The following is a 22,766-nucleotide window of genomic DNA, read 5'->3' on the forward strand; positions in this document are numbered from 1 at the left end:
AGTATGCGGCCAGAGTGAAAAGATTTTGGTAACAGATACTGGTAAGTCGGTTGCCGATAATTGTTCACGCCACGGACAGACACCGTCTTTGTATGGCCAATCCGAGTTGAGGATGAGGTGAGTAATGTAAATGATTGCTAATGAAATGGGACACTGTTTGATGCAAAGAAACTTGAAGTATCATTAGTAGTATTAGTTGAAACTTGACAATATTAGTACGACGAAATTTCGAAGTCGCGCTTATTTTGACCAAATTCTTGATCTTTGAAAATGATTTACAGTAACTTGAGTATTGGTTGTAGTTTTGAAATGCAAGACAAGTAGACTTATTGTTGGTGGTTGTTTCGAAGGAACATTCGGAAAGAAAATGGAGGGGTGTAGAAGTTTGATCGTTTGTATTATTTGGTGGATTTTTGGAATCGGTCGAAAAATGTCTACCGGAAATGTGATATGAGAGGGGGAGTGTTGGTGTATGTGGCTTCTTGGAAAGGATATGTGGATAGAGATCGTAGAAAAAGAAATGTAGGAAAATCCTGGAAAAGACGGGGTTGTGATAATGAAGTCTGGGAAAATTGTGTTTTACGATTGCACATTTGGTTGCCAAATGTGTCGGTCGAAAGTAGAGAAAAAGGATTTTCCTTTTATGGCTGTTTTGTTCCATGGTCTCCCGGCTGATGTACCAGCCACTGTCTACGGCGTGCATTATTCTCGTTATTGAAATTATCACATCAAATTTAAGAATCTATAGATACTGCATCTCGAATAGTAATAATGTTAGAAAAAGGATTAAATTGATCTAGAACCCTGTGACATGGCACGCAACACTATTGAAGAATAATTGTGAACTTGAAGACAAGGTTGCGTAAGTTTGTTTCGTTGAGATCAAAAATTCTTTCAAAGAAATTGCTATACTCTTATCCTACGTTGGAAAATTGCGGATCATGTGTTCATGTGCATGCCAGATTTAGAGACCACACGATTTTGAAAGATATCGTATGACTACACAACATGTTATAAAAATTCAAAATATTCCGTAGAATGTCGAGGATTTCACGAGGTTGCACTAAATTTTACAGGACTTTTCAAAATTTCACGTGATTGGATCAAATTTTATTGCTTTTTATTGATATTTTTGAAACGAATTATTTGTGGTTGCAGTCCATTTTCAGATTTCTTAAGTTGCCTTAATTGTTCTCGGTGACAATTTCGAGCTGTGTCAGAGTAGCTTCGTCCTTGGTTGCAGCAGATGCTATTGCATCGAGGGGTTATTGATCACTATTTCAGGAAAATGGTGTAGTACGCACCGTAATATTACATGATTTTTGTAATCTCATAAGATCCTGGCACTTTTTACGAAATTCATTGCAATCGTTGGAACCCCTTAGCATTCTTCACGTTAATTTTGTAGCCCTTAAAATCCGTGAAATATTTGTAATCATCATTTTTGCAATTCCTCGGCATCTCTTTGCATTCTCACGTTTTCCTTTGAAAACCATGCAACCCTTACTCCTGCCATTTGTGGTTCATTTTCACCTCGTGTAATCCCTGAAAATCTTTCTGTGATGTGTGTAATCGTTGTATAATCTAAATAACCTCGTTGTAATCTTATCAATTTCCATGTAATTTATGTAATCCTGTTATAATCTGATCAATTTCCATGTAATATATGTGATCTCGTTGTAATCTTATCAATTTCCATGTAATATATGTAATTTTGTTGTAATTTTATCAATTTTCATGTAATTTCTCCAATCCCTGCAATCACTTGTGATCTTTGTAACCTGTGCAATCTTGGTAATCGTTTGTAATCTGTGTAATTTTACCTACTATGGTCTGTGCACTCTCTTTGCAATGCCAGTCATCTCTGTAATCAACTTCTATTCTTTTTAGTTCTAATCAGTGCTTGCAATGTTGACACAGTGAATAGAAGGCCTCGAATCTTACGGATAATTTCCAATGACATTGCGATAAGGCGAGTGAAATTATGTTACATCTACAGAGAGATGTGGAAGCAACGCTACAGTGCAACATAATTTCTGTCCAAAGCCTCCAGGAATCCAGACGAGCGAAGAAGACAGGCCATTAGTGCCAGTTGATGCTCCGCTCTCGAGTAAAGTCGTCTCATCAGGGTGAGTCTGGTTGCCCTTAATACGTGCACGATATCCGGTTATTCGTAAGCGGCTCTCCGTAAATCGATGTAATCGGTGCACGCCGCTCTACCAATTTCTCAAATGCCAATATCGGATTTCTCCTGCTTCGTACGAAGTAATTGTTACCGATATATCTAGTTGCATGACGTTCCATTTTTATAACGAACAAACCTATTCTGCCTGTCGTTACCGCGTGCGGCTGAACACGCCTGGAAATGTTGTTACTGCACAGTCTGTGGTTGTATCAACTTTGTACAACAAGTTTAACCGCACGTTCGCAATTCTGTTATTCGCTACGGAATTTTGCTACGGAATTCAACGCACCGCGAACAGAACGAGCGAAGAGAAACGAATACTCAGAAAAATATAAAGCAGTTCGGGGAATTGAATTTCTACTGGTCTCTTATTCTCATTTTCTGCTCCAAAAGACACGTCACTGAAACTTTAAGCTCCTCAGATTGAAGTGAAATCTTAACTGTCTAGTGTAGGGTATTAGTTCAAACAACTTTGGTGTTCTTCACAAAGCTCATTGTGCGATAACAATAACAATTCATGTAAATATTGTCTCTTACGAAGATCTAAAAGACTTCCATAACTATCCTTGTAATATAAAGTAATATGAGGAACAAAAGCGGACAATTAAATTTTAATATGTTTATTATATTCTTTTCTCATTTCAGATATTTTACGTAAATTATTGTTATAATGATTTTGCAATTCAAATTTTGCAATTCTCGTCGGAAAAATTATGACATTCGGAGCTTTCTTGAAAACGCCAATAGTTTTGACGCTATTTGAACCGATATCTAGGCTCATGGTGAATATTCGGAGAGACTTTTGGTATCAATGTTTGCTTTATTACTTGAACAAGACAACAAGCCGTGGAATGTACGATTGAAGAGCCTTGAATTCAAATGTCAGCTTCATGTTTTCGGTTTTAAAATTTCTGTTAGATAATATGGGAAACAAGTAATTAATTTGTCTGGTCTGGGACGGGTTAGAAGTGAAATCTCTTTTTTTCATTAAATTTTGTCATTCAAATAACTCGAGGCTAGTTGACGAATCAAATCTAAAATCTTTCCGAATTGAGAACAGTCGCATAAGTTGAAACCAAAATCATCAATTGAACTTTCATTCATTTTCTTCAGTTAAGCCCTGCAATTAAACCCAAAATTTAATTGCTCCCGCATTGAGAACAGCTGCGTTTATTGAGACAAAAATCATGAAAACCCGACGATCATTCATCTGTGATGATTATAGTAACTTTCTTAGTCACATATTTTCTCCGAAAAATAGAGTAATCTGCAAAAAAAGAAAAGAAAAGAAAAGTGATTCGTGGCCATTGGCGGTCGTCAAACAAGATTTCCCCGTAAGCCAGATTTGGTGGGTTGATCCTATATCGGACCGAGCAGGGTGATGGGATAAAATATGGAAGGCCGAACACCCGGCTCTAGTCATTAATAACAAAATGGATTAATTCGAGGTACGCCGTAAAGTGCGCCAAACATAGACTCTGTTCGATATAGAGCAGGAAACTGCACAATCGAGGCCCCTGAATTTTGAGTCTCAAGTTTCAAGTTTCGAGTCCAGAGTTTCGAGTTCAGAGAGCGAGTCTCGAGGCCCTGAAGGCTTACAGACGACCGAGGGGGAAGCGAGTTATAATTAAGGGTTAAGGTGGGCGGGAGCCACGGGACAAGAGTAACATCTTGAGGTCTCCGTCAACGTTCACACAGATGTTTTAGACGACAGGCTAGTTGTCTTCGTAAATTAATTATACCAATCTCGTGGCTTGATGCGAACTACCTTGTCTAAGGGTTGCTCCTGGTTAATTCTGCGGAAAACACGTAAGCTCGGTGCCAATAGACGGGTGGCTGTGGAAACGGGGCGCGGAGTGAGAAATAGTCCAATCAAAGTAGGACAGAATTAAAAATATTCCGAACGTGGCTGCATTTTTGTGTAAAGAGGTTTTCGACCCGCAGGAATTCAAATCTAAAGTCGTTTTTGAGTAGCAAAGCCAGTGTTTCGAGAAAATAGCAAAGTTAGCCATTGTTCACGATTTCCTCAAAAACCGCTATGGATAGACGAAAAATGACTTGACTATCGCAACATCGAATTATATCCTCGCATGTTGGAAACGGAGTTGGATTAACAGATTGAGAAAAAAGAAATTATTTCACCAAAAATTCCCCAGATGCCGTCGATAAGTAGAGTTTCTTTTTTCTTGATTAAGAAATCATTTCAAGAAAATTCCCCAGATGCCGTCGATAAGTAGAATTTCTTTTTTCTTAATTTGGTAATCCGTCTCCGTTTTCGACATATGAGGACATAATTCGATGCTCAATGTTTTGCTCTGCACAATGATCAGGTCATGTTTCACCTATCAATAGCAGTTTTTGGAGAAAACGCAAAAAACGTCAAATTTTCCTTTCGACTTGAAACGCCGGCTATACAGCTCCAGAATGACTTCAGATCTGTGCACCTGAGGGTCGAAAACCCCGAAACACAAAAATACAAAAAATGCGAGTATTTCGAGAAAATAGCAAAGTTTGCCCTTGTTCACGATTACCTCAAAAACCGCTATTGATAGACGAAAAATGACTAGACTATCGCAACATCGAATTATATCCATGCATGTCGGAAACGGAGTAGGATTAACAAATTAAGAAAAAAAATGATTGTTTCACCAAAATTCCCTAGGTACGGTTGATAAGTAGAATTTCTTTTTTCCTGATTAAGAAATCATTTCAAGAAAATTCCCCAGATGCCGTCGATAAGTAGAATTTCTTTTTTCTTAATTTGGTAATTCGATTTCGTTTCCGCCACGAAGACATAATTCGACGTAGAATTTTCCGCTCTACACGATAATCCAGTCATTTTTCATCCATCGAAAGCGTATTTTGACAAAAATTTTGAAAATTGAAAATTTTGCTGTGTTGGCGAAACGCCGACTATGCACCTCAATAATGACTTCAGATTTGAGTTTTTGAGGATCGAAAATTATATACCAAAATTCAAACATTTCCCGTATATTTTCAATTCAGACATATTTTGACCGGACTAAAAGGTGGCGAACCTGCGGCGGCAGAAGGTTAAAAAGGAAAATACGGAGCGTGGAGGAGAGAATAAAATGTGAGGGAAGAGGGAAATTCGTTTTACTCGTGAAATATTTCCATTAGAAGTCGCTCGTCTACTAGACTGCATAATTTATTCCAACGCTGCTGCAAATGCAGGCTGCAGCTGTGCCGAACCGAGAAACGGGAGAAAGAATTTTCAGAATTCCATTCATGCCTCGGATGAAAATGCATTCTATTTCGAGATTTGATCGGATTTATTCAAACTTTCCAACTTTCTCTCTCGACTACAAACATTTTCACATCCATCAAATTACGCACGTATAAAAGTTCATGCGGAAAAAAGTGCTGTACGGCAATCTTGATAATATAACGGGCAATGAAAAACAACCTGAAGCCTTTGATGGAAAATAAAGTTTCGGTGCGATTGAGTCTTATTTTGTAAATTCCTACATATTTAACTTTGTAAATTTTTACCTTCGGATGATAGCGGGAAGTGATGGTATAAGAGGTTTCACCAAAGTTGTCGAAATAAAATGTGATTCATATTTACGAATTCCATAATCCGAAAATACGTAGCAAATTTACGTTGAAAAAGGAAAGAAGACTTTGCAAATCTTGTTTCATAAAATTTCCACAGACGTAGGTACAAATTGAATGTGTAATTTTTGTTAAAAACTTCACAATCACGATTATTTTCATCGTACGTAGGATTTTGGTTCCTTGAATTTTTCAAATTTAATATACTGATTGAGGTTAGTGAACCTTGCAATCCATATCTACAACGCATTATTAAATTAAAATCTGGAATCCGTATCCATGATAAAGCGAGACGTACTTTTGTAAGATGCATAATACATCATCCAATCATCTGCAGTAATTTTTAAAAATTGGAATGATAAGTAGAACAGTTAATGAATAGATAAAGCTTATGTTAATCAAAGTGTGCAATCATTTATTTGACTCGCTTCACTATAAATTGGATAATATTTAAGGCCAAGTTTTTCATGAGCTTCATTTTTTAAAGTACATATGTACGTACATTGTATAATATCTGTTAAAAGAATCATTCATGATTTTTTTCAAGTTTTTATCACAATTTGTTGTTGAGTTATAAATTTTCGACAAACCAAATATAACTCGAAATAGAAAATTTATACGTTACGAAGATCACCAACTTATTTCAATTACAAAGAAGATTTTTTCAGTTGATAATAGTTCATTTAATTCAAAAACTATTTTCATTCGAAATTCAGAAAAGTTCATGATTTTTGTAAGACCTAATCTTGTCATATTCTTATTCTGGATTCACGGTTCAATACGATAACCTACGGAGCTTGAATTTTTTTTTTACACCTCACTTCCTATATCTCATGGACAAGCTGAGATAAAATTTTCAAAAAATTCATAAATTCATAATAACAAAGACATTCCTTATTATATTTTCAGTAATTGTAGGATAGCTTATCCGTGCTAAATATATTTGCGGCAAAGTAGGTATAAGCGAAAGTTGGGAATAAGTAACCGGAGGTGAAGATAGATTGAGGAGAAGAGAGAGTGAGAGAGAAAATGGAGATTGGGGTGCGAATGAATGTCTAGATTAGGTTGAGTGCCCGAGATTTCAAGATCCGGAGATATTTCAAGGTTTCCAGACTCTCCCCTAGCGCATTCAAACTCAAGATAAAGAGAGAAAAAGAGAAATAGAGAAGGGAAGAAAGAGAGGTTGGGATATGACGTGCGAGAAGGGAAAGGAGCTCAGGGAATTGACAAATTCCCCATCGATCTTGGACACCAGCCAAACCAACTATTCCTTCTTTAGTCTGTGCCGCGGCAAAAATAAGAGATATATCACTTCCCGCAGCTCGTGGTATCATTGTAGAGAACGGAGGGTCGAGAGTGATCTTTCCCTTAATCGGGGAGCTTCGCTTCGGAGTTTCTTTCTTCCGAGCTACCGCATGTGATCAGTTTCCTCTCTCAATCATTCGGTCCTTGCATGCGTAATTTTCCGTAGAAAAAATATGAAAAAGGAAGAAACGAGAAACGAATACTGGGTCGGATATGCAGAGTGGATTCATACCGACTGCACGTTCCGTCGTCTGCTAAAAATTAATGCGCACGCGCTACGATCCGAGCAGCCGTAACGACGTGTGTAACCTCAAAAATTTTGACAGTTGTCACTGGCACTCGTGCTCAACATCGATAGCTATGAAAATTTTCTAGGTTATGTACATCGCGGTGAACTGTCGCCGATATTTATGACGGTTGGTCACCTGGGCAAACAGCCAGGTGATGTCAGTAAAAAATATTGACATCGAATTATCAATATTATTCTGAAAACATCGAAACATCGATTGTTAACATCGATGTTGAAAACAAGCGCAAAAATTTAAACATTCTAGCTACGGTTGTGAAATGAAAGATGGGCACGAAAAAGTTGAGTTTTTAAATTATCATCATTATTGAAAATAATTATAAAATATGAGAATTTAATATAAATCAAATTAAGAAAAACTAAATTAATTAAATATTATAATTATCAGTGAGAAATTGAGTAGATGATACAGATTTCTTATCAAACTTAGTAACGTGTATTTAATTTTTATAAATCAATTACCGACAGATATTGGCACAGAAATTTAATTCATTCCCGTGTTGACGGTGTCGATAGTTCAATATTTTGCATTGACTATCGACTTTAAAAAACACCGATCAAAAACATCGATAGTCGAAATAACGATGTACATCGTCCATTTCTAGCTCGTGCGCATTAAATTTGAACAGACGACGGCACGTGCGGTCGTTAAGAAATCACTTTGTATATTATGTACAGGTATGCATGTACACAGTATGTATATTTAGAGGGAAGAAAAAGACAAAGGAAAAGAAGTAAGAGTCGGTGACCCGAAGGCTTGTAATTTATTCAGGCAAACTTTTCGTTTCCCACGCAGTTCATTTGCATGATGAGAGAAAGACGGAGAGAAAAATAGGTGGAAGTAAAATGAAAAAAACAAAAAACAAAAAAAAAAAAAAAAAAAAACAAATGAAACCGTGACGTTATCAACCTCTCCGCGCTAAAATATATCGACGGCCATTTAAACAGCTCCACTCGAATTTTACATGCCATGAATTTGATAGCGACTTTGTCATAACCGTCAGCCGGAGTTATATTTTAGATTTACAACCCTTCATTCCGGTTCGGAGTTTTATCTTTGCCGAAATTGAATTCCTTCCATCGTTTCGCAGCAGCTAGATTCAGGCCGAATCGATTGCCGCAGAATCCGAGAATCGTTATATACGAAATTTTCCGAGGCAGAGAAAACTATTGGATTTCGGAAATTTGAAACGCACGAAAAGTAGGTAGTAAGCTGCATCAGGTTAGCAATCGACGTAATAATGTTGTTTTTTCACACAAGTACGTAAAACATTACAATTATTTTTTTTATACATTTGGTAACTAAGTTTTGACGAGGTAGAATTTATTCACCTCTATAAAAAGATTAGTTGTATAGCCGATCAGGGTTAAAGTTTAAATATAAAATTTTTCTAGTGCCCAATACACGATTATACGTAGTTATAATTTATAGGCTATATCGGGATTTGAATGGTACTTTTTGAGGTATAATTAAGTATTAACTATTATCTTAATAGAATAATGTAAAGTGTAATTTACATGCAGAATTTATTTTATTACAAAAGTTGCGTTTGTCGAGAGAGTCAAGTCAAGTCAAGATTATTGTATGTGTCGGTAAGTAAGAGCGCGTTGTGCGCGGTAGATGACTAGAAGTGTGTACCAACTTGAGTCTAGACAAAGTAGCATGATCGTTGCAGTCCGAAACCGCGCAATTCAACGTAATTCAATTAACTCAGTGAGATAAACGACACATGAATTTTGACGATCCGTGCTACGAAGTTTGTGCTATTCATACTTGATTGTAACGTTTTGTCATAGATTGAAACCGCAATCAATTACTAATTACAAATGTCATTTGTATCTTACTTCAATCTAATAATAAAATGCATCCATGCAATTTGCATTTTATTTCGATTTTGTGAGTGCATGGTGAAACGATTTCTTACATAACTCGAGCATGTTTTACACCTTTTTCCATATGTGTTTCCCGTACACGAAGTACCCGTCTCTACGACGGTCAAGTGAGTTTGCGAACGCGCATGCGTGGGGTATACTACGCGCATGCGCTTTCGCGACCAAATCTGACATTACGCAACCCTAACCTCAACTTCCTGATGCGCGAAAAAACTTGTCACATACTTTTTTTATACAAAGAATCGTACGCAACAAAGCGGCAGCGGTCTTTTCGCCTCCCGTATTTGCAATAAGCGTCTTCGGCTCAGGGACGTAACCGTGCTGGGGCAACCGGGGCAATGCCTCAGGGCCCCCAAAGTAAGGGGACCTCTCGAGACGGGGTTAGAAATTGAAGTGGTAATATTTCATTCGGATAATGATGAAAAACACATGTTGTCAGTGATTTTGGTGAGCAAAAAATTCTCAAAATACTTTTCAAGAAAAAAAGAAAAAAATCACTCTCTCATGGGACATATCGTAACATGATCGGAGCAAAAGATAAAATTTTGGAGGACTTTTCAAAAACTTGAGGAATAAGTTTACGTAAAAGGGTTTGAATATTTGTAACTCAAAAGCGATTTCATAAATAAAAATAGGATAAATTAATAAAGGGCTTCAGAAATACTTATATTAAGCTAAAAAAAGCTATCAACAAAAATGAAGTGGTAATATTTCATTCGGACGATGATAAGCAACACATGTTTACATTGTCTCTATAAATTTATAGAATTTACAAACTTATATAAAATAATTATTGGATTTCTGTTTCTTTCATTATCCTTATAATTTCCATGACCTTGTTACGTATAAGATTATGCTCCTGATATTTTCCATTTCAAATGTTTATTTCAATTTAATATTGTAACTGTATCAATAGTCATATCGCCTGTATAGTCAAAAATGTAAAATATCTTCTTTGGTAATTTTAGTTTACAGTGTAAAGAATGCATAAATCGAATATCTTACTGTTTTATATTGGGAACAAATTTATGAAGCGTGGGAGGGGAGGCTCCAGAAAAATATATTTCATTATTTACCCAGGGGACCCAATTTGCGTATTTCCCTCGGGGCCCCTAAATGCCTAGTTACGCCTCTGCTTCGGCTCACCTACGTCTCATATTGCAAATTTGATCTCGTCCCGAAAAAATCGAGTATACTTCTTTGTTATACAAATATACTAGTCTAACTGACGGTTTTTTCGATAGTTTCTAGCAAGTTATAGACGAAGACTTGTTCCAATTTTTCTTACAAATTTTCGATTGCAATATTATAATAATGGACGGGAAGCTCGTCTTCTTATTATTATTCCTAAGCAGTTCACTTTCGATCGAATTCAAATCCTTCGCTGCTAAGTCTGATCTCACGATTGCCTCTGTTCGTGACTGTTTTACTAAACTAAGGTGACGCTGCTGTCAAACGAATTTACTGAAAACAAGTGACGTGCACGTGTCTTTACAGCGAAAGCAAAGAGCGGGTCGAGAAGTGGTGGGTGGAAAAAAAAAACCTGTGTGGGTGAAAATGAATTACCGACAGAGAATATAAAAAGTGGAAGGAATGTAAAGACGGACAGAGAGAGAGAGAGAGAGAGAGAGGAAGGGAGGGAGATGGAGAAAGGTTTACTCGATAAATTGAGGCAGTAAGCGACAAAGCAAAAATATGCATTCCCATATTAGAAAATTTTGAAACTCATACCGCCATCTTAGACTTACTCAATTTAAACATTTGCTCATTTATTTTCCAAAATCAGTTATTGACCACTCTCGCGTTCCTCCCATGATTGTTTTAACGTATTAATGAATAAATTAGAAATTGGTGCGGACATTTTTTTTCTTTTTTAATTTTTACCGACGCATCGCTAATGATGTTTAAATTAAGGCTACTCTATAATTAACTAAGTTGTAACTTTGACTGTGTACGTGATGAAAAAGTAAACAGTGCCGATGCATTAATGAATAATTTCAAAAAAATATGTTGCTCTTAACACAGACGCTGAAGCGGAATCACCTCCTTTTCTTGTTGTAATTCGAACGAGCACCAGATATGGGGCATTCCGTGTCAAATTAGCAAATTTCAATCCTCACCATTTTAAAGTTTGTTGAAATTATTGTTAGAAGACAATAATAACCCTAGGACCTTCAATTAATTCTATGAAACTCATTCGTGAAATTACTTCTCAGTTACAAGTATTTTTCATTTTCTGAAGTTCCACCTCATTACACCCTTAAATATATGACAACATTTGTGATTGATTGTCGTCGGTAAAAAATTCTTAAAATCCTTTTTAAAAGAAGCATAAAAAAACATTCCGCCATGAAGCAAAAGATAATATTTTTGAGCACTTTTTAAATACTTTAGGAAAGGTAAAAGGGTTTCAATATTTGTAACTCAAAAGTGATTCCATGAATAAAATTAAGATAAATTAATTAAGGGTTTCAGAAATACTTAGACTAAGTTAAAAAAAAATCTTTTAAAAAAGTTAAAAATAGGAATCAGGATTTGAATTAGTTGATTTGGCATGGAATCCCCCATATGTACCCGACTCCAGTGACACGGCTGAATGTACAAGGAAAATAAGTAGCCCTCTATATTACGCTGGAAATCCTGGGTAGGCTAATTAAGGGGTTAGGTGGGTTTCAAAATTTCAAAAAATCGAATTTTTTTTTTTTTGCTCATCTTATAATTGAATATGTTGAGAATATTCCTTTAAAATTTTAAAACGATCCGAGTCATATTCTAAGAGATATAGCCTTTGGATGTTTCACCCATCAGGCTATAACCGAGCGTGACGCAGGTATATGGAGGCAGATATATCGAGGCAGCTGATTAGCTATTGTTCGTTTATTTTTGTGATGCGAATACTGGGCTTAGGACTTGCCGGATGTAAAAAATTCTGTGGTTTGATGGATATAAGTTCCTCATTCTTGAATGCATCAACGTACAATTTTTATGTTGATAAAATACATGAGTGCGTCATAACTGTTGCCGAATCAATTTTGTTGTCTGCTGCAAATCAAGAAAAAAAATTAACGTGTGATGAAAATAATGTTGAAGATACGACAGATGTTAGCGTGTCAGGTGATGGCACGTGGAAAAAACATGGGTTTGCATCATTATACGGTGTAAGTACGATTATTTACATGTTATTTGAATGTAAATCTTCAATCGCGTTTTTCTCGAAACTACATTTTTGAAATCGGTAGTCACGATTTCCCGAAAACTTATGAACCGATCTCTTTCAAATTTTGCACACTTCTTCAAAATAACATTATCTCGTACTTGAACGAAGGAATTTTTTTTTTTTTTATTCCAAGTAATTTTTCAAGGCCATGAAGGGTGCAAATTTTACTCAAAATAAGGGTTTTTTGTTTTCAACGCCGCCAAAAATGTAATTTTTTTTTTTTTTTTTTTTCCTTCGTCCAAGTACGAGTTTTAAACATCTACTAACAGAAAATTTTTGGTTTTTGCATTTCAGATGAATCTGTCATGAGTTATCCTGACTACGCCGAGAGAACTTTTTTTTGAGGTGTCATAGCAGACGACGTGTCTACGCCTTAATTTTCAATATTTTTCAATGAAAATTTCACAAACTACTTATAAAATATGTATCTTTTATGTGTTAAATTGATGGAATGAAATATTCTGTTGATTAAGTAAAAAAAAATTCATAAAAATGTACCTATTTTGAGCTTTTGAAACCCACCTAACCCCTTAAGAATCAACTATACAGAGTCATCGTTTCATTTTATTGGCAACGTTAATTCAGCCTTCCGTATTTTTTTTTTCTCATATTGTGTAAATTATTACCTGAAAACAATATCAGATAACTAGGGCAGGGTTTTAGGCTTGTGTTTTGATTTTTTCTCATTTGATACATTATTACAACATGAAAATGATTTGGTAATGCGGAAATTTTACCCTTTAAATTACTGTGAAATCGAATATTTATGGAAAACATATTTAGATCAAAAAAATTTTGCTTACTGGTTTCTGACCGAAGTGGACTAACTTTTTCATCAAAATTTCACTAAAAGTAATTCGTTCGATACAGGAATATGCTTTTTTATTTTTCAAACGTTATTTGAAAAATTGTTTGTAAAAACACCGTTAATTTTTATGCTGGGAAAGAAAAATTTTGCCCTCCAGCCCATTACAAGAAACTTGAATAAATGTTAAGAATCAGCGAATAAGAAAGAATAAGAATATCGCGATTTTAAAAAATTCAGACTTTCTTTAAATATTGAATGAGTTACTTTCAGTAGAATGCTCGTGAAATTTATTCTTTTTTTGGACAGAAACCGTAAACCGATATTTTCTTCGGTCAACAATGTTCAATACCATAACTAATCCGGATGAGCAGGAAACTCTACATAGCCTGACACATTTAGGAACCAACCGATATTATAAGAAAGTCGGTGAAGAGATTATACAAGAATTTCATACAGCATTATAGGGTAAACATATGAGTAGACGAAATCGAATAAAGAATGTAGAGAATGAAATCCGTTTTCCAAAAGCCGTTGCCAACAATCATAATTTATATCCATAAAAAAAGTGGGGCACTAAATTACAGCGTATATATTGAGATATAAATTCAAAAATTCTTGGGAATCTAAAGAAAGCAAAGAAATAAAGAAAGGAATGAAACATAAAACTTGACACACAGGTATTTAACAATAGAATGTAAAATCCTGAAAAGAAACAAGTAATATAAAATAATATCAGCTAAGCCGTGACTAATTATACTAATGAAAAACCTACGCGTATGTTCAGGTATACGTGTACACTTGGGGACAATGACTCTGAGAGGGCTAATTTTTTACACCAGACAGTTATGTTGGCTACACAGAGAAACCTACAGCGCCACAGTTGGCCGAGCGCGAAACTAACTCAATCTCAATAAACATAACATAACCCATGACCGTCGAATCTAACCTTAGATTACCTCGGGGATGATGACTTGTTGGATTGACACATCATTCTAAGGTTAGATTCGACGGTCATGGGTTATGTTATGTTTATTGAGATTGAGTTAGTTTCACGCTTGGCCAACTATGGCGTTGTAGGTTTGTCTGTGTTGCCAACATAACTGTCCAGTGTAAAAAATAAGCCGTTTCAGTTTCATTGTCTCCAAGTGTACCATGATGTATTTTATTCTGACCAAGTATTTTCTTGAGAATACATAATCATCAAAACCTCTTGACCCTTCCAACAAAAATTCTTAATTTTTTTATCCCCTTTTTTTATTCTAAATTTTTGAATCCATTTCAAGAACGAGTGAATTGATATTTAAAAACATAAAGTACAAATATTTGATTTTCACGTTGTAAATTGATCTCACCTAAAATAAGGGTGGATCTACGTTCTTTTTGTTTTTTGTACTTATCGTGAACCCGGGTAAGTGGTACACATCCACAAATGTAGTAGTGATCAATCGGAAACGTCATAATTTTTTTTTTTTTGTTTTATACAAATTTATTTCCATGTCGCAGTTTCCAAACTGAAAATTGAAAGTTTTCATTTTTGGTTTTCAAGGGTTGCAATATCGCAGTAAAAATTCTTGATGAAGGTAAAAAACTGTGACAGTGAATCTGTTTACCGAGTTGACACCGGAACGCCCCATATACGTCCATACGTATCTCCGCTCCGTTAAAAATTACGTCTCTTTTTCACCCTTGAACACGAAACCAGTGTCGCATTAGCGTGCGACGTTCGTCAGGGGGAAAATAGGCCGTGAACAAGGCAAAAACCACCTTCCTGCACCCCCGGAGCTGCTCAAACTCTATCCTTATTCCTTAACCTGTGACGCGAATCTCGAGGGTAGAAGCAGCAGCAACTAAGATGAGCTGTAATTTACGTTATCATCTCTTTTCGTGGCGACTGAAGGAGCTGAGGCTCCCTGTGAAAAGAGGTCACCCTCTCATTTATCTAAACGACAATTTTGCCCCCTCTCCCCCCCCCCCAAACCCTCTCTGCCTCCTTCTTTTACTCTCTCCCTCTCTCTACACTTGTTCTTTCGTCGTTCTTATATTCTCGTGTTTGTCGTCATTCTCGAATAAAACGGCTGCGGAAAGACAAGAAAGAAACGAAAGAAACAACGAATAAATTTCAAAGAATAGATTTGAAAATTTAGTTTTACCTTCGTAACAAAGCTTGTACAATTTTGTCATGATACATGGTGTTTCCGCCAAGGAAAAGGGGAACATCCGGGTTTAATGAAAGATAGGGGGTAGGCCATATTGCTTTCCATACTTACCTGTTTCCTGTTACTTCTTCCTGTTTGTGATTCTTATCGTTTTTTATACCCATGACCTAATGTTATAAAATATCAGAATTCGAAATAAAGTTTCCGTACGTTGAGCCAAATATTAACAACAATACAAGTAAATAGAAATATTTGCTGTGTACAGGGTACAAGAAAATTGTTTTTGTTTGAAGCTTAATTCGTTTGTAAAAACCAATTTGAATAAGTGGAGAAATTCAATAATGGTTGAAAAGGGAGAATCGATGTGACATTTGAGACTAAAATCTTTCGGGTGGTTTTTTTTTTTCCACGGCAAAAAATTAATGCTTAGATTTTGCTCCGAAGAAAAAATGTATTTTTAAATTTGAAATAATCTAACATATGTTGACGTCTAATTTGACTAGCAAAATAACAGATCGTTTTCTTTTACTTATACGTGGATACAAATAGGGGTTTAACGGTCTATGAGTTCAAGTTTCCGAAGTAACGGAAAGCTGATGGTCAAATTCCGCACGATGATTATCAACTGTGGTGTCAGACTAAGTTTCACTCAATCATTATTCTTTCGATAATCTAATCTCTATAAAAAAATACATTATATCCAACAAATTTCTTCACCGCTTTTTGGGTATAATCAAATTCACACGTCAAAAACTGCAGTTTGCATTCATACAACCAAGTACCTGTGCATTCAATACTATGAAAAAATGGTTATTAATATTTGATATTGGATTAAATTAGGTTTTACAAAATTTGTGTTGCGTTGAAATTAATATTCCAAGGTTTGATAAAATAACTGTGTAAAAAAATAATTGAATCTGTCTTTTCGAAGCATCTCTATTATAAGGCATAACGACACGTATACTTGGTAATACTAACTGTAAGCGATACTTTTCATGATTCATCAGCATCTATTACAAAATTTTAGATGCGAATCGAAGTGTGCTGTTTTCTATCATTGATGATCAAAGTTCCCTGATTGAAGGTATTACAAAACTTCCGCATGGATACCCAGCATTGAAGTTGGTTTTGCTGCAATGCTATGATGAATGCTACAAGTTGAAGTTTTGGCGAATATTGGTATAAATAACAGTCTGATGGTTTTTCTACGTCTAGGTCAAACTGTTTCAAATGGTCAAATGTATAAATAACACATGCCAAATGCAACACATCAAATCAACACTCATTGAACATAATTTATCTCAAAACACACACACACACACACACACACACACACACACACACACACACACACACACACACACACACACACACACACACACACCAATCAACTCACATAGAATTAGGGGGTGTTGAAATTTTTAATGTTGAAAATAATGTGTGTTGAAATTTATAATGTTGGGATTGTGTATTGATTTTGCGAGTGTTATCATCAAAACTAATGATAGCCTTTCTAATTTTGCAGACCCAGAAACCAGTTTTATAAAAGCAAATTCAAGAATTTTCGTACTTATTGTTCAAACTGTCGAACTGAAGTCGACATTCTAATGTTCACGAGAACAACTACGTTGATACTTATTGTTAGATAAAAACGAAGCTAGTGTAACTAACAAACTGTAATTCACGACTATTTCGAAGAATTCCATAAAAAAAACCAGAATGATTATAAGCTATGATATTTTTTACGTTATTAAAATGGGAAAGCCTCACATGGAATAAAGTACCTCTTAGATTTAAGCTAAGAATCCCATACTTCGGAAGAATTACTCATTCAAAAAAAGGTATCGCTTAATACATGGGATGCTGAATTGATATTAACAGAGAGATAAATGTGCATGAAATACCGGGTGTTCCCAAGTGAACGCCGCAGTATATTCGGTTACCTACCTCTGAGGCGAACACATACCGATAATATAGAACTACCCAGTTATCAGTAATTGGTGCATTTAAAGTTCTCGCGCGTGAGCTGGAACTGCCCGTGTTGCCAAGTTGTGTGGATTTGGCTGAGGAGTCGTTTCTTTCTTCATAATCTATGCTGAAACGTTCAGTGATCGCATTCCGGAGTCACGTTAAAGTGATTACAAGAATTGACTGCGCTCAAGTAATTATGAGTCGGTAGGTCTGTATTACCGACATTTCTTCCCCTCACTGGTATGCAACTCAAAATACTGCGACGTTTAGTTGGATACATCCAGTGACATGGATAGCGAATTTAATGCTGAACCGACAAGGTTGTCATCACAAGATTTTTAATTTGGTTGTAACCTGTTTAGATGATACCACCACTGTGAAGACTAACAATTTTCTTCTTTTTCATGCAACCATTATTGAATCATAATCCTTCTAACATCGTCAAAATTTTCAAAATTTCCACTTTTTGTTCAGGTTAAATCAAAAATTGTCGATTTCGAAAAATTAAAGCTTGAACGTTTTACAAATCTCATAAAAAAACTCAAATTCCTTGCGAGAACTTTGAACGCGCAAGTTATTGATAACTGGGTAGGTCTGTATTACCGATATTTTTACCCCTCAGCGGTAGGCAACCCAACATATTTTTGAAATTTATGGCTCAACGCATCGAAAAATCTATTCTGTGAATCATGGGGAAGCAGAAGGTGGTTCACTCACCGTTCAGCACGTGGACCACAACGGTTGACTTGGTCCGTCCGGGGACAGAACAGCTGTAGTTTCCAGCGTGCCTTGGCGTAGCTTTATCGACGGACACAGTGCTCACGACTACGTGGATTTCCATCTCACCGATGTACTCCATCGTTTTATTTTCACTGGAAATAAGTTCATGTTCGATTCATGTCACGATCAGTTCCGATCCTTTGCTCTGCTGACATTCCAAGTTCTGACTCAGCATTGGCAAGTTGCACAAGTTTCATTCAGTATGGCTTACATTCTTAAATATATATAATTTAAGAAAACATTTATAAATAGAACGATCAAAATAAATATATAATTCTCAAATTCTAAGGGTTTTGAGCTTATTTTCCTCACAGTAGAGATCTTCAGAGATTGTATAAAAAAGATTTCACAAATATTTATTTTTAGTTTGGATAAAAATGTTCGTTTTTCAGACAAATTTCGGGGATCTAGTGAGCTAGAAAAATCTTCAAAGATTTTGCTGTATTCGTGTTCATTAGCATTGGTGTAAATATCATTGTTGAAGATTTTTTAAATCATGTTTACTCATTTCCTAATTTTTTATTCAGGTCGTGGGAGCGATTCATTTCTCAAGACGACACGTTAGTGAATCTACAAGTTTGACAATTAACATGAAATCTCGCTAGGTATTCTATGAAATTCTGAGTCAACAAAATGTAATATATAAGAAATCAAAAAAATTAAGGTTTGTTTTTATATTTCACCAATCTTCAGAGGTATTCATATTAGTTCTAAGTATTACGTCATGCAAATTCACGACAAAGTGAAACGTTTTCGTACATGACCGCCAACTTTGCTCTGTATTGATCCATAGTTTACGATTTGTATTCGATTGAAACTTTGACATTATCGATGTTACAATTAACGTCGTATCAACGTCTTCGGATAACACTGTACGATAGATCATTCATGCTTCTATCAATTTTACAAATACATCGCACAAAGTGTAAACCAATTCTGAGAGGGCCAGGGTTTTGGTCAGGTCGATTACACGTGGAATGCCCCGTACAGGGAACTGAGAATAAGTGAATAAGCCGGACTTGTTTACCTGACGTTTTCGGTGAGGGTTTCATCCCCCCTGGTCCACACAAGAGACTCGCCCTCGTCTTCGCGAACATCTCTAGCCTCGCAGCTGAGCTTCAAAACACTTCCGGCTTTGAGGTGTCTTTCCCCAGCGGCGACGACTCTTCCAGCATCGTCAACTATTGTTAAGACCGGTGCTGTAATGATACACAATTCGATGTTGAGTCGGCCTGCGAGTGAATAGTGGCCAAGTGTAGGTATTCCCTTACTTCCCATCCCAGTGGCACTTTGGATTTCTTTGTTCATTCTTTTTGGCTTTATTCTTTCCCCGAGGTAATCACGAACTCTACACTGCCAACGGCAGCGCTACGCCGACGACCCCTTCGTTTGAACCCACTATTATCCCATCGCTGCCCACACGGACAACCTTTTGCCTGACAGAATTTCAATAGGAAAAAAAGGGTCGCAACGGACAATGGTCACTCGGGCAATCCGTTTCGCCTGACGTAATTCTGGTCTACACCTTGTTCTCTCGCTTCGACCAGAGGGCTGGCAATTAGTTGTACCGTAAATAAATCAAAGCGGTTGAAAATAGCTAGAGCTTATCGTCATATAACATCGAAATGTATTTAAAATATAAGTTTTCAAATGATGATCAGAAGATGATCCATGAATATCTATCACTCGACGAAACTTCGACGCTCAGTTCTTCAAGACTCGCAATCCACGCACGGTTTGCATATTTGAATTTATGAATCGAAAATCGCGAAAAGCTGAAATCCCAATAGTACACTAACAATAAGAAGTTGAGGAGAATGGTGAATCAGGAATAAACACTTTTTATCAATTTTTTTCAGAATAGTAGCATAGTCAGCAAATTGTTTTATTCGTATCACTCAACTACGAGTCAATTGTGCTGCTATTTTCTCACCAGACTGTATGAACAATTTGATCTACCGAAGGTCAAAACTGCGCTTTCTTACCAACAAAATCTCTCCGCTATCCCTCGAACGTCGGTAGGGGGGGATGACAGCAAGATTGTTGGTAAAGCAGCGTGATTTTGACCGTCGATCAATAAAAAGAGTCAGCAAATTGTTGGTAAAGCAGCGTAATTTTGACCTCTGATTGATAAAATTGTTGGTAAGGCAGCGCAATTTTGACCTTCGGGTCGGTACAGCAAGGGTTGATCGCGATGACGTGATTGCGAAGAAGGTTTTGAGTCTGGCCAAGGTATCGGTAAGTATCGGTAGTAGAAATCTTTATCCAGAACTCTCCTTGTATTACTACTACTCACTGTTCTGATTGGGTTCTAAATCTACCAGCTCTGCAGTTAAATTTGCGATTCAGGATAACGCCATACAGAAACCTTTATCCTGTACGTTTTTCATAATTTTACCGAATGTCAGCTCGTTTTTAATTTATAAATTACAGAATTCACTTTCTATATGAAGTATTCAAGTTTATGAAGAAACTACATATTGAAATAGAATATGTCTTAAATTGATCCATTACAACTATAGAATGGTTTCCATGGATTTAAACTTAAACAAAAATAGAATTTTATTCAAATTTTGAAGCTTAATTTAAACATACAACTAGCATGTTTCAACTGTTTGCTTTTTATTCCATTATTTTTCAAAGAGAATCTTATATCGTTCCAGAGTATAAATCGCAGATTTTGTGGGCATCAAAATAATAATTTCCGAGCTAGTAACGAAGAAAAAAAGGATCAAATTGATGTTGAAAATAATTAGCGCCGTGTCGAGATCGCGTTTCACGCGACGCGGCGACGTGACGGTTCAAAGCTCGTTCCCGTCCATTTAGCCATTTCTGTTCTTGCACCTCCTACTCGACTCACACGTGTGTCAAATTCCGTCGATAATGGTGCGTGATTATATATCAATTACCAATATTGCGTGATCAATCAACTCTTAGGTTTACACTTGCTGGATGATGAATGACCAGATCGGTCTCAACACTCGACGCCCGGTCAACCGTTGCTACGCTGCCCAGAACCGTGTCGGAATCATTCGGAATATCTGCACCACTGGTAACCGAAATTGCAGCTTGTCCAATAAAGCAATTATTCCGATATGTTTATATCAAGTACTCGTATTAAAATCCTCCCTCGTTCGAGCTCGTGAATAAAGTGCAGCCGATTGGACGGTTGGATGTCAAGTTCACCAATCTAAATCTCAAACTGACGAAAATACGTCAGGTTTAAAACTAGAAAAACATGACGGCAGCTGTGCTAAGATATAGTAAAATGCATAAATGCCTAAACCTTCCGGCTAACTTGTTTCAGTCCAAAATAAAATATGAGTTTACGGCTGTACGAATTATGTGAAAGGAATTTGATTTTTCGTTTTTTGAGATTTGTAAAACGTTCGAGCATTACTTTTTGGAAATCAACAATTTTTGAAAGGTCAAACCCTTTTCACATGTAGAAATGAGAGCTGCATAACTGAACCATTCTTGAAATAACCTGAACGAAAAGTGGAAGTTTTGAAAATTTTAACGAGGTTAAGAGAATCATAATTCAGTAACGGTTGCATGAAAAAGAAGAAAACTGTCAACTGCTGTCAGATGATTTTATTTTAAATAAAAAGTTTACAACCATTTTGCAATTTCCAAGTAAACGTTGCAGTATTTTGGGTTGCCTTCCACTGAGGGGAACAGGTATCGGTAATACAGACCTACTGACTACTGATAACTGAGTGGATCTGTTTTACCGATATTCGTTCGCCTTCGTGTTGGGCAACCAAACATGTTGTGGCGTTTACCTAGGAACACACGGTATATATCCATTCGCCTATTCGACGATCAGGAACACCGTTACCAGCATTGTTCTCCTATCCTGTAACAGTTCGCCACAACATTTCCTAGGAGTAATATCATTTGCTGTAGCGGTTGATCGTGAGCCTTACGGCAACCCCTTCAGAAACAATACAATTTATAGGCACGTGTCATCTCTCATCTTGCGTGAGATTCGATCAAATAGTTAGCACGCGTGTGTAACTGTCATCAACTACCGGGGCCACTCGATTCATTAATTATAATCGTCGATTTCGCCTCCGGAGGCAATCGCACCGTTTCCCCAGGGTCGAGTCTGTTCCCCACCGTCTATTAACGCCTCACAATTCGGAAAGCTCGACACATACGCATATCGCCAGGATACCACGGCGTTTGATGTTTGTGTACGAGGCATTCCTTGCCAACTCTATCCACGCATGACCGTCACTACTTTGGATCCGATCCATACGCTGTGAAAAACTTCACTTGTCATAGTTACCAGAAAATTCTAATGAAATATTACAGTGACAATTGAGTTTAAATATTTTTGCAATTACTACGTAATTAAGTGATTAGAAGAGTAAGTATTTGGTGTGATTATAGTTGCTGATACTAGATTTTCTAGTTAATACAATTTCAAAACTAGGTCGTAACATCAATTCATCGTAAGCATTGTACGAGTAGTCTTTATCAGAAAAGTAACAACAAATACTAGATCTTCTGATTACACTTACGAAATTTATCATCACTTTGTAACCAGAACTATTATACTT

At 36.4% G+C, this 22,766-nt stretch overlaps 1 protein-coding gene and 1 long non-coding RNA gene across 10 annotated transcripts in view; one reads left to right on the forward strand and one right to left on the reverse strand.

The window, feature by feature from the left end:
- Positions 1-22,766, reverse strand: part of LOC124308676 (uncharacterized) — a 314,483-nt gene that overhangs the window by 26,661 nt on the left and 265,056 nt on the right. For all 9 annotated transcript variants that reach the window (XM_046771610.1, XM_046771618.1, XM_046771616.1 and 6 more), the window contains 2 exons: positions 19,226-19,397; positions 18,136-18,290 (listed from right to left, as the gene is read on the reverse strand). In XM_046771610.1, coding sequence (XP_046627566.1) covers positions 18,136-18,290; positions 19,226-19,397 — 327 coding nt within the window. The remainder of the gene's footprint in view (positions 1-18,135; positions 18,291-19,225; positions 19,398-22,766) is intronic.
- LOC124308677 (uncharacterized) lies at positions 1,729-17,216 on the forward strand. Its single transcript, XR_006909060.1, has 2 exons — positions 1,729-2,129; positions 16,973-17,216. It is a non-coding gene; the product is annotated as an uncharacterized LOC124308677 (long non-coding RNA).

This window comes from Neodiprion virginianus, chromosome 7, assembly GCF_021901495.1.
Source record: "Neodiprion virginianus isolate iyNeoVirg1 chromosome 7, iyNeoVirg1.1, whole genome shotgun sequence".
Taxonomy (NCBI): Eukaryota; Metazoa; Arthropoda; class Insecta; order Hymenoptera; family Diprionidae; genus Neodiprion; species Neodiprion virginianus.